The 12,546-nt window shown below is 39.9% G+C and overlaps 3 protein-coding genes across 8 annotated transcripts in view; all 3 read left to right on the plus strand.

The window, feature by feature from the left end:
• Positions 1-2,310, plus strand: part of LOC109958130 (FERM and PDZ domain-containing protein 4) — a 33,881-nt gene extending 31,571 nt beyond the window's left edge. For 4 of the 6 annotated variants that reach the window (XM_020596525.1, XM_020596527.1, XM_020596528.1 and 1 more), the window contains one exon: positions 224-2,309. In XM_020596525.1, the coding sequence (XP_020452181.1) occupies positions 224-1,458 (1,235 nt within the window). In that variant the 3' untranslated portion in view covers positions 1,459-2,309. Of the gene's footprint in view, positions 1-223 lie in introns of all 6 variants that reach the window. The other 2 variants (XM_020596524.1, XM_020596526.1) reach the window with 1 other exon arrangement.
• Positions 2,311-2,960: 650 nt separating this feature from the next.
• Positions 2,961-6,622, plus strand: LOC109958106 (toll-like receptor 7). Its single transcript, XM_020596482.1, has 2 exons — positions 2,961-3,231; positions 3,469-6,622. Exons 1-2 carry the CDS (start codon positions 3,217-3,219, stop codon positions 6,610-6,612), a joined length of 3,159 nt encoding a protein of 1,052 aa, XP_020452138.1. The 5' UTR covers positions 2,961-3,216; the 3' UTR covers positions 6,613-6,622.
• A 394-nt stretch (positions 6,623-7,016) lies between these two features.
• Positions 7,017-12,248, plus strand: tlr8a (toll-like receptor 8a). The gene is made up of 2 exons (XM_020596483.1): positions 7,017-7,100; positions 8,766-12,248. The coding sequence occupies exons 1-2, from the start codon at positions 7,098-7,100 to the stop codon at positions 11,853-11,855; spliced, it is 3,093 nt and encodes a 1,030-aa protein (XP_020452139.1). The 5' UTR covers positions 7,017-7,097; the 3' UTR covers positions 11,856-12,248.
• Positions 12,249-12,546: the final 298 nt, after the last annotated feature.

Below are 12,546 nucleotides of genomic sequence, written 5' to 3' on the forward strand. Positions count from 1 at the left end.
TATATATATAATATGGAATGCTTCAAAATCTTAGCTATGTCCTTTTATTGGTATGTGAATTCAGTTTGAGGAAAAGATGCATTTGATATTTTTAGATGTATGTATACTTGCACTTATAACACGTAGGAGATGAATGAATTAAAACATTTTACTACAGATGAAGATGTGCTGTCAGGGAGATGCTTAACTGTTGTCTTTGTTTTTTCTGCTACCCCTAGTGTAGCTTGCACACAGCTGAAGAAGGTTGGGGAACAGTCATCTTTAGCTCTCTGTAATGAGACCAGCACCACCACCACCACCATGTCACCATTGTCATTACAAAGTAGCACAGAGCCCAGCGGGCTACCGCAGGCTGGCCCCGAGCCTGACCCACATGCCCTGGCTTTCCCCTCAAGTGGATTTTCATGTAACACTACAACAGGCAGCCTGATGAGGCCATGCAGGGTTCGGATGCTCAGGAGAAGTTGGAGCACCATAACACCAGGTTCAAGGAGCTTAGAAACACTGTTAGAGAAAACCAAAGCCACACTTACAGGGAAGAGTGGTGGTAGGAATTTGAAGTCTCACGATGCCCCAAAAGTACAAAGGCTATTCTCTGCCAAAACCTTGCCCAAGAGCTGGTCCCAGGGTTCAGCTGTCTCTAACTCATCTGACAGAGGCCTGCTAAAAGAAGCCTCCCTGCTGCTTCCAGAGTCAACGATACCGAGGCTGAGTACATGGAAGTGCCATAGGCCGTTCAGTCACTGCTTCCTCAGGAGAAAGAAAAACACTGACGGTGATGAAGACAGAAAAGTGATTTCCTCACTCGAGTCATTCACTGTCAGCTCAGTTCCTTTCTGCCATGAGGAAAACACAAATCAGAAAGAAGACTATAAAGCTGAGCAAGGTGACGTGGCCACTGCTATGAATGACATGAGCCTTAAAGAAAGGCTGGCACATGTAAATTCAATGAAAGGAAAAACCTATAGCCTTCACACAGGGTTTGCAGTCGCACAGAAGGATGCCTTAGAGATGATCAGTGTGTTGCGTTGCAGTGTAGGCCAGCTGTCCAGAGGTGAGAGGCCCGAGATCAACGAGGGCGATGTGGAAACATTCTCACAAACACTTGTCATGCAGGCCCAAGTGTTGAGCCGCGCCTGCAGTCAGATGGCCATGGAGTATAGCACCCCGGAGGAGTTACTACTCACACTGACGCACAGCTTCCACACACTCTGCTGCTTAACGCAAGCCGGCATGTCACTGGTGGAAGGCCTGAGCGCTGAGAGGGAGCGGCATGAGGTGGTAGCCAAGGTGGACGAGGTCGTCATGAACTACATGTGTCTGCTGAAAGCTGCTGAGGCAGCTTCAGGAAGCTCCCCCAATGACCAAAGTGTGAATGCATTGACACATCACTCTGCCACTATGTCTGCTATTTTAAACACACTAACTCTCTCACTGAAAACACTGCTCAACAAATAAACTATTGTTATTTTGTCCTAATTATTGATTTTAAAGCCATACATAAGAGACATGGGTTTAACAACCAATGTGAACTGCTGTTAAAAAAAACATTGCCTTGTGTATACAATATTTTATGTAAAGTAAAAAACTTATATGAATTATTGAAGTTTTAAACAAAGTATATTAAGACCTCTATAAAGAAGCATATGATTCTCCTCTCAAGTATATTAACTAATGTTAGACAATAAGGATAATTTTAATGATTTATTGTTTATATTAGGTGCTTAACATGTAGATTATTACAACCTTATTAGTACCTTGTTTATAAATTGTCAGAATATATATTATGTTGGTGACTGTATACACCTGTAGACAAATTATTGCACAGGACAAGACATAATCAAGTAAAATGAATGCATTAATCTTTTTCATTTGCTAGATTCATCTTTAACTAAAGGACACTTTACACATGAACACAGTACTTCCCTGTTATTTTTGTCAACATAAATAAAATGATTATCTCAATGATTATCATATGATTTATGGCTCTTTTTGGTTCACTCTTGTGTGCGGTTCGGTTTATTACCAGCCTCACACACAATACCACATTTTTATTTGGTTTTGCAGTGGTTTATGCAAATTCATTATCATTAATTCACTTTTTACTGGTTTCTGAAAAAAAATTGAATAAAAGAAGCTGACAGTGACTTTTCAAGACTGTAAAAGGTTGCTGTTAATATTGCATTATTCATATGGAAACACTGCTTGACCAGTGTTTAGTTTTATACCCATGTTTAAGAATTCATGATTTTATTCTTTACTCATGCCTGAGTGATGGCAATGCTTTTTGCATTAATGATGATGATGGTCTACTTCACCTACTGGGCTAGAGAGAGTGCTTGCACAGCATTCTGACTTGTTGATGTGTAGCAGGTGTTGTTAACCATCTTACTTTAGTGTTAACATGCTAACCTTTGCTAAACTGCGCAAATTAAGACACACAGCTGAAGCTGAGGGGAATGTCATTAGTCTTGCAATACCACTAGTATAGCTAAAAAGCCGCTTTATCATCTTGCCTTTTAACTATAAAATAAGCTTTTCATGTAGATTTTCTTTCAGAAATGACAATATCTAGTCCTGCATTTGGTGTCTCAAATAAAGACCCAAAAGTTCATACATACTCTCTGCACAGATCATGATTGAGAGTGATTTTTACTCAGCTGTAGAGCCACAAAGCAGCCAGAGTCCAGAAGAATCTGCCCAGTGCCAGAATAGAATGTTTACCCGGTAAGCTGGTAAACCTAAACCCAAACATAGGTTTCACTTTCCCCTGCAGGCTGATGAGAAACGAAACAATGCTTTCCACTGCTGGAGGCTACGGAATATCCCCAAACTTATTCAAGTGTGCTGTTATGCTGTACTAGCAAGAAAATATACTTCTCTCTTATCCTTCCTTTTTAAAGAAAACCACAGTGCAGTAAAAGCAACCTTAGCAAAATGCCCAGGTCTGCACCAAAATACTGCATAACAAACAGCACCCAGTCAAATGTTATTTAACTGGCTAATGTTTAAAAGAAAAAAGATGGAAGATTTGGATGTGTGTGGTTTGAGACAATGGGGAAGTGATGCTGTGTAATTATATATGCAATGGGCTATGATATCCACCTGTTACTTTCACCTCATCACCTCAGAACAGATCCTTGATTTTACACTTCTTTCAGTATTCACCTTAACAGGACTGACACCAGGACCTCTTTTCAGTCTCTCACATGAACAATGCTCCTTCAACTGGTGAGTATAACTTACTTTTGTTCATACTGCATTCATAAGTAGAATAGTGGGAAAGTAACAGTTCCTAGTTAAAATATACTCTCAATAGCTTTCTATCACTCTATATACTTAATAAATAATACTGAATGTCCAACTGAAAGCTAGGTTTGTGTCACATCTTCTTTTAGTAATGTCTTTGTATTAATAGCTAATCCAACTGCACACATTTCTCTGAGAGCCACCTGTGTTTTGCTACAGATGTTTGTTGCACAACTGGCCCTGCGGTGTTGTCTCTCCATAATAACACCTGGCATTTCTTACCCAAAAACCTTGCCATGTGATGTTACTGAGGCCGACAATGGCAGTGTGGTGAAGGTGGACTGCAGTGAGAGAAGTCTCAAAGATGTTCCCCGTGGCATCCCCAGAGACACTACCAATCTGACGCTCACCATCAACCATATTCCTGTATTAAACTCCACATCCTTCCATGGTCTGGAGAACTTGACTGAGATTGACATGAGGTGCAACTGTGTGCCCATCAAAATCGGCCCCAAGGACCATGTATGCAGTGAGAGTGTGACAATTGAGGAAAACACCTTTACCAGCCTGAGGAATCTGCGGGCACTCTATATAGATGGAAATCAGCTGTACAGCATACCTAAAGGCTTGCCTTCAAATCTGATCCTGCTGAGTTTGGAAGTAAATCACATTTATAACATTTCTAAAGCAGACCTCTCAGAGATCCGGAATGTTGAGAAGCTTTACCTTGGTCAAAACTGCTATTTTCGTAATCCCTGTAATAAGTCTTATGATATCGAGAATGGCGCATTTTTGCAGCTGAACAATTTAACATTGTTGTCTCTTAAATCAAATAACTTATCCTTCATTCCCCATCAACTACCTGTAACTCTAAAGGAGCTTTACCTTTACAACAATAACATTCAGGAAGTCACTGATGAGGATTTTAAAAATTTAACTAACCTTGAGATTTTAGATATTAGTGGAAACTGTCCTCGATGTTACAATGCCCCGTTCCCATGCAACCCGTGCCCTAATAATTCACCACTGAAAATCAGCAAAACGGCTTTTTCAGTGCTGGCAAAACTAAAGACACTCCGCCTGCACAGCAACTCTCTGACATGTGTGCCAGCTGAATGGTTTGCCAGCACAACAGAGCTGAAAGTGCTTGATCTCTCATCAAACTTTTTAGCAAGAGAGATAGGAGTCGCCACTTTCCCACATTTCCTGGGCAAGCTGGAAGAACTGGACCTGTCATTTAACTATGAGCTTCAACGGTATCCTGAAACACTGAGACTGAACTGCAGCTTTTCTAGCCTCAAAGCCCTTAGAATACTTAGACTAAAGGGTTATGTCTTTCAGCAGCTAAAGCCAGAAAGTATTGTTCATTTAAAACCTCTCACAAAGCTGGAGGTTGTAGATCTGGGTACAAACTTCATTAAAATGACAAACCTTAGTATTCTGATGGAATTAAAAAGCTTTAAAATAATCAGTCTGTCTGACAACAAAATTTCCTCCCCCTCTGATAGCCAAGGTGCTGTTGGTTTCTCTGGAGGAGAGTTCTTGGACTGGTCTCCCATTGCTTCTGCTGTTCAGCATCAGGAAGTGAGAGAGATTCATTACTTCAGATATGATGAATATGCACGCAGCTGCAAAAACAAAGACAAAGAACTTGGAGTCGTTACATCCTTTGTCAACAAAGCATGCAGTCAGTTTGGCAAAACTTTGGATGTGAGCAGAAACAACATATTCTTCTTGCATTCAAGATTTTTTAACCTTGGAGAGCTGAGATGTCTCAATCTGTCTGGGAATGCAATGAGCCAAAGTCTGAATGGTTCTGAATTTACCCATCTGACGAATTTACAATATCTGGACTTCTCAATGAATCGCCTGGACCTGCTCTACCCCACTGCATTTCAAGAGCTGAAAAGTCTGGTCATCCTGGATATAAGTAACAACAACCATTATTTTGAATCTGAGGGCTTGACTCACATGCTTAATTTCACAAAACATTTAAAGAATCTCAAGGTACTGATGATGAACCACAACAAGATTTCTACTTCCACAAATACAGAGCTGGAGAGTCAGTCACTAGAGAGGTTAGAGTTCAGAGATAACCGCTTAGATATGTTGTGGAGAGATGGGGACACCAGATATTACAACTATTTCAAGAAATTACTTAATCTGACCGTTCTCGACATTTCTCATAACAACCTTAATTTCATTCCAGGGCAAGTGTTTAATAGTCTGCCGGACAAGCTGTCTGAGCTTTACATCAAAAACAACAGGCTAACAGATTCATTTAAATGGGATAGACTAGAATCTTTACATTATCTGCAAGTGTTAGATCTCAGTGGAAACCGCTTAACTAGTGTTCCACACATGCTATCAGACTGTACTAAATCTCTCAAGAAGCTCATTTTACATAAAAACCAAATCCTAAAACTCACACCTGATTTTCTCAAAGATGCCTTCAATTTAAAATATCTGGATCTCAGTTTTAATCACATACAGCATATTGAAAAATCTAGCTTTCCAGATGATGTTGTTAATCAGATGGACATGCTACTTCTGCACAACAACAGATTCCTGTGCATTTGTAATGCCACTTGGTTTGTCACGTGGCTTAACAACACCACAGTAACCATACCCAAACTGGCCACGGACGTGACCTGTGCCGCTCCGGGGACACAAAGAGGTAACCTTGTGATCTCAGTGGACCTGCTGGCCTGCCAGTACAACTACCTGTCAATCATCCTCTACATCCTCACGACTTCCCTCATCCTCTGCTTCCTCATCCTGTCCATCTCCAGCCATCTTTTCCTGTGGGACGTCTGGTACATATATCACTTCTGCAGGGCCAAACTCAAAGGCTACAGCCGCCTGTACTCCCAGAGCTCTGTCTATGATGCTTTTGTGATCTATGACAAGGAGGATCCCACGGTGTTAGAGTGGGTGATGAAAGAAATGTGTGTTCATCTGGAGGAGCAGGGAGACCATCGCCTGACACTGTGTCTAGAGGAACGGGACTGGATCCCTGGATGTCCCCTGATTGACAACCTCTCCCAAAGCATCCACAAGAGCAAGAGAACTGTGTTTATTCTCACCAATAAATATATTAAAAGCGGCAACTTCAAGACAGCTTTCTACATGGCCCACCAAAGGCTAATGGATGAAAAAAATGATGTCATCGTACTGATCTTCTTGGAGAAAGTCCCTTGCAATTCAAAGTATCTGAGACTGCGGAAGAGACTCTATAAACGGTCTGTGCTGGAGTGGCCAACAAACCCCCAAGCCCAGCCCTACTTCTGGTTCAGCCTGAGAAGTGTGTTAGCAACTGAAAGTCACAAACAATACAACAGTCTCTTCAAAGAGACACTGTAAATGGAACAATGTACTCTGATACTTTGTTCCTTCTTTAATTTCAGATTATTTTGTGTACTTTTATATATGAAATAGATTGTGTGTATATCTCAACATTTAAATGTAAGCAAAAGAAATTGCGTAAGTCATTGAAAATTCTCTGATAACTGGCAATCTCCAAACATAATTATAACAGTCACTGGGTTTGAGAAGACCGTGAAACTGCCAACATGAAACAGGGAAATGAAACATGTACTTCTTCAATTCACTAACTACTTCTGTCTGGGAGCTTATCTTGTGTGAAACAGCCAGCTTTGTCACTTTTGTTTGACTTCAGTAACAGGGGCGTTTGATGTGTCTGTGATGACATGCTGACGCACAAGCCTGGCATGATATTTACAAACAGCTCATATGAAATTTTAGCTGAAAGACTGAAAAGTGCCAGAACTTCACGTTTTCAAGATTGTCATTAACAGACTGTGAGGGATCAATACAATAAATGCACAATGGTGAGTTGTATTAATACATTCCTCTGTACTTCTTTAAGCTTTGTTGTCACTATAGCAAAGAATTCATTTATTTCCTCGTCAGACTTATTAATTACCTGCATGTCCTTTAATTGGATGTTTTTGCAATAAGATATTTAATAATTCTGTGCTTCTGTTATTTTGTGCTGAGAACTTTATATCACTCAGTAATACTTGGGCTAACGCTGTATATATTTATCTAACTCCAAAAGTCTTGACTGTTTATATTATTCATTACAAATGCTGAATTAATTAATGACTCATTAAAAACTGTTGCCTTTTTGATAATGCTGTATTACACAATCAATACAACACATTAAAGTTTACTTGCAATTTTATTCCTTTACTTCTCATTTTTAGAGTGCAACCTGTTAGTGGTTTGTCGGTGGACTAGTGATTACAAGCTGATGCAGTGCAGCTAAATGTTATTCAAAGCCAAAGCCTTTTATTTAAGCTTTAAGATCCTAAGGTTTGCAAAAGTACCAGCATGCCGATGAGCTGAAATAAGTCAATACTGATGCTACACAGGGTTAAATGAAACAGTTTTAACAACTTTACAGAAACTTATAGCAAAAGTGAAGTGTAGAATGGATATTAATATGAAACTACAAAGCTTTGGGAGGAAGAAGTACTGCATTGATTTACATAAAAAATTTAAAAGTTTAATTTATCAGAAATCAAACTTCCTTGTTTAGTTCAGTACTTGATGCAACAGCCTTATTCAGTATGAGCAGGAGTTGATGGTGAATACTGTGAGCAAATATTGTCATGTAGCTGACATTGCTGAGTCATTTTACTGACTTGGTGACTTTTTTCTACTTGTCCTCCTATTGTAGTATCTCTTAGTATTTACCATTATCCCACAATTGTCAATTGTGACTTGTTGCTCGGTAAACACTATGTAGCTTTGCTGTGAAAGGTTAATAGAAATGATGATTTTAAGTAAACAAGAGCAGGGTTGCTTCACTTACTAACTACTGCCACCTGTTGGGTACAGCCAGTGCCACTCTGAAAAGCAATGTTCAATACTTAAAGAAGGGGTGGGCAATTCCGGCCCTGCTAATTTTCCCAACTATCCCTGCCTTACCCACTGCTGATTAACTGGATCAGATGTGTTCGACCAATCAGAAGCTGGAAGATACCAATTCACTTTATCTTTCCTCACTCGACCTTCATCTAAGATGGTATCTTCCAGCTTCTGATTGTCCGAACACATCTGATCCAGTTAATCAGCAGTGAGTAAGGCAGGGATAGTTGGAAAACACCAGGGCAGTGGCACACGAGTACTGGAATTGCCCACATGTCTGTCTTAAAACAATAGTCAGGTACACATATGAATGCTGAAACTGGTTTTGTTTCCTGTAGCCATTCCTATTGTTCAGACTGTAACTTTGGAAGATACTGTTTTTATGACTAACTCAGACTTCTGAAGCCTCATTAACTTCAGATACTGTAAACATGGGAATGCAATTTTGCCTAGAAGAGGGACAGTTTGTTTTGTCCCAATCACTTTCATAGAAAGAGCAAAGACATTTGTTAATGCTCAGTAAGAACAGGAGGAATGGTTACAGCAAGCAAGACTCTTCATGACACAAACACTGTATTACAAGTTACTTCATTTGATTGACTGCATTACTTTATCTACAGACTGCCACATGTTGGATGCACTTGATGCTGTTCTGTCTGTCTTGGCATTATGGGATCCAGCCTGCTGCATGTAAACCTGAATGGATGTTACCACGATTCCCTTGTGACGTCTCAGCCGCCAATACCTCTATGGTCATATTTGACTGTAAAGGGCGCCATCTGTATAAAGTACCTTATGGAATAACAAGTAATGCAACTGAGCTCGACTTATCAAACAATTACATTAAGAATATTTCGACAGATTCATTTTCTAATTTGTTGAATCTGACTAAACTCAATCTCAGCTGGGCAAACAGTAAAAAACCATTGATCATTGCTGAAAATGCTTTCAAAAATTTGACAAACCTGAAGGAACTAAGACTGCCTGGCAACGGTCTGGGTGAAATTCCCAGCAACCTCCCTCTCAGTGTGGAAATCTTTGAGTTCAGCAATAACAAGATTATATGGTTGGATAACACAAGCCTTGCTGGTTTAACAAACGTGACACACCTGTATTTTTCCAAAAACTGCTACACGTTGGATCCTTGTGACCAATCTGTTACTATCATGGAGGGCAGCTTTGCCGTTATGACCAAACTAGAGGCTCTGGACTTATCCTATAACAACTTAACCCATGTTCCCAAGGGATTACCTCAGTCCTTAAGAACATTAAAGCTAGGCTCTAACAAAATAGAGTGCATATCTGAAGATGATTTCCTTGGGCTACATAATTTAAAAATCCTAAAACTACAAGGGAACTGTCCGAGATGTGAAAACGCTCCATATCCCTGTGTTCCTTGCCAAAATGGTTTTCTTCACATCCATCCTAATGCCTTTGACAATGTAGCACAGCTTACGGTGCTGCACCTGGGAGGAAACTCACTGACACACCTGAACTCCTCCTGGTTTACAAAGCTGAGCAAGCTTAGAGAATTGTTCCTGTCCTTTAACTTCTTAATAACAGCGATTACCAAGGAAGCAACATTTCTAGCTTATCTTCCAAAGCTTAAAAAACTTGATCTCTCTTTCAACTTTGCTTTGAAGTCATACCCTACAACATTAAATCTTTCACAAGAGTTTTCCAAACTTGTGTCACTAAGAACTTTGCATTTGCAGGGTTTGGTCTTCCAGAATATTGGACCAGGCACACTCAGTCCTTTGTACGAGCTCAAAAATCTGTCTGCATTGAACTTAGGAACTAATTTCATTATTCATTCTGATTCCACCATATTCAGCCATTTCTCCCACCTGAAAATGATATACCTTGGAGAAAACAGGCTGTATCCCACTCCGGTGAAAAGTCCACCATTTATGAGTGACAACTCCAATCAGCGGTCAGACATGTCTATTTCACCATTTGTTGTATCCTATCCCAAAGACTTTTCATTTGAGATATCACACAGCCTTATCAAGCAAGAGTGTTTTGACTCTGGACGAGTGCTAATTCTCAGCTCAAATAATTTGTTCTTTATTTCTCCAAAGCAATTTGATGGCTATGGAAATATTGCATGTCTTAACCTCTCAGGAAATGGGTTTTCAGCAGCACTTAATGGTACAGAGTTCTCCTCGCTGCCTAATCTGACATACCTGGACCTGTCATTCAATAAGATTGATCTGGTCTATGACAACGCCTTCAATGAACTGAAGAAACTACAAGTACTAGACCTCAGTTATAACTCTCATTACTTCAAAGCATACGGAATAACACATAATTTAAATTTTACAAAAAATCTGCCTGCTCTGAGAGTACTGAATATGAGTCATAATGACATTGACACTTTAACATCGAAACAGATACACAGCCAATCATTAACAGAACTTCAGTTTACAAATAATTACCTTGGTACTCTTTGGAAAAAAAGGGATGGCTCATACAAGATGCTATTTACTAATCTTACTAACTTGACAATTTTAGATATAACCCACAACAGCATTACAAAGATTCCTGATGATGTTTATGAATATTTGCCACGTAACCTTACCTTACTGCGCATAAGCCATAACTTACTCACTGAGTTTAAATGGGACAAACTGAAGCTTTTCCATCATCTTCAAATTTTAGACCTGAGTTCCAATGATCTATCTGATGTGACAGGTATAAACTCAAACATCAGTCATACTTTGACTTTCCTTGACCTGAGTCATAACAACATTGTCCACCTGGACAAAGAATTGATAGAGGAATGTCCAAAAAGCCTTAAGACTCTTAATCTTAGCTACAACAAACTGACCATCATCAGTCAACCCACCTTACAATCAAACCCTAATAATCACATTCAGACTTTGTTCTTGCAGAGAAACCCATTTCACTGTACCTGTGATTCATTAAATTTCATTCTGTGGATTGAAAATGGTGATGTAAAGATCCCAAAACTTACCTCAGACGTGACATGTGAGACGCCAGTAAACCAGAAGGGTCACAAGCTGATAGACTTTGACATTAATCAGTGTGTTAATGACATTCAGGCATTCCAGCTCTATGTTCTCTCAACTTCCTTCACTATTGCTTTTATGTTTGTAGCAACCGTTGCTCATTTGTTTTACTGGGATGTTTCCTATGTGATACATTATCTAAAAGCTAAGCTGAAGGGATACAGTTCCTTGAACTCATCAGGCAGTATATATGATGTCTTTGTGACTTATGACACCAGTGATTCACATGTCTCTGAGTGGGTGATGAGAAATCTGCGAGTGAAACTGGAAGAGGAAGGAGACAAGCATCTTCCTCTGTGTCTGGAGGAGAGGGACTGGCCCCCGGGAGTCCCGCTGGTAGATAACCTCACTCAAAGCATCCAATACAGTCGCAAGACTCTGTTTGTCCTAACAGAGGGCTACGTTAAGACTGGGACTTTCAAGATGGCAATGTATCTGGCTCATCAAAGACTGCTGGATGAAAATGTGGACGTGATTGTGCTGCTGATGCTGGAGCCTGTCCTGCAGCACTCTCACTTCCTGAGGCTGAGGAGAAGGCTGTGTGAGGAAAGTGTCATAGAGTGGCCGAGAACAGCAGCCGCAGAGCCCTGGTTTTGGCAAAGCCTGAGGAATGTCATGAGGGTAGACAATCAGGTGATATACAACAAGACTTACTCCAAGTACTTCACGAACAAGTGAAGCAGGATGAAGAATGGGAATTATTTATAACTTCAAACTGTGGACAATATTATCTGGAGCTTGTTTTGAATCCATTGTTCTATAGCAATGCTGGTTTGGACTTTTGCACATTTTATCACTCAATCTGGGACTTAACACAAGACAATTAAAGACCTGATTTCATCATCTTCGCTGGCAGAGTTACTCTGATATCGAATCTCTTGCAAATGTCTCTTGTAGATATGTGCAGATATTATGGCACAGACTATAAGTAAATTAATCCATTTTCAAAACAGTGCCATTTTGTAAATGTTTCTATCTATCAGCTGCTCTACATTTAACCAAGAAAATATATTTAACATCATATGTTCAACCTACAAGAGCAAGACTTACATTAGGCTACACAAGAACACAATAAAGTAAGCATTTGCTGCTTTGAAGTCTATAACAAATTATTTCTGAATAAAAACAGAACATGGCAAGATTACACCTCCTGAAGTTTCCCTAAACCACCTGTCCTCCTACCTGCAAATCCATTTCTACTATTCGTTATGGTCGAACTCTCCTGGTTATTACTTCGGTTGTCCACATGGTGTCATCACTGATACAGTTTTAATAGGGCACTGTGTTTAAGTTAAACCTAAACCCACTGGCCCACTAATAAATACTAAACTCATTTAGTAGCTTACATTTCGTTCATCTTGTGGCATGA

This window comes from Monopterus albus, unplaced genomic scaffold (assembly GCF_001952655.1).
Source record: "Monopterus albus unplaced genomic scaffold, M_albus_1.0 scaffold30.1, whole genome shotgun sequence".
NCBI classification, from domain to species: domain Eukaryota; kingdom Metazoa; phylum Chordata; class Actinopteri; order Synbranchiformes; family Synbranchidae; genus Monopterus; species Monopterus albus.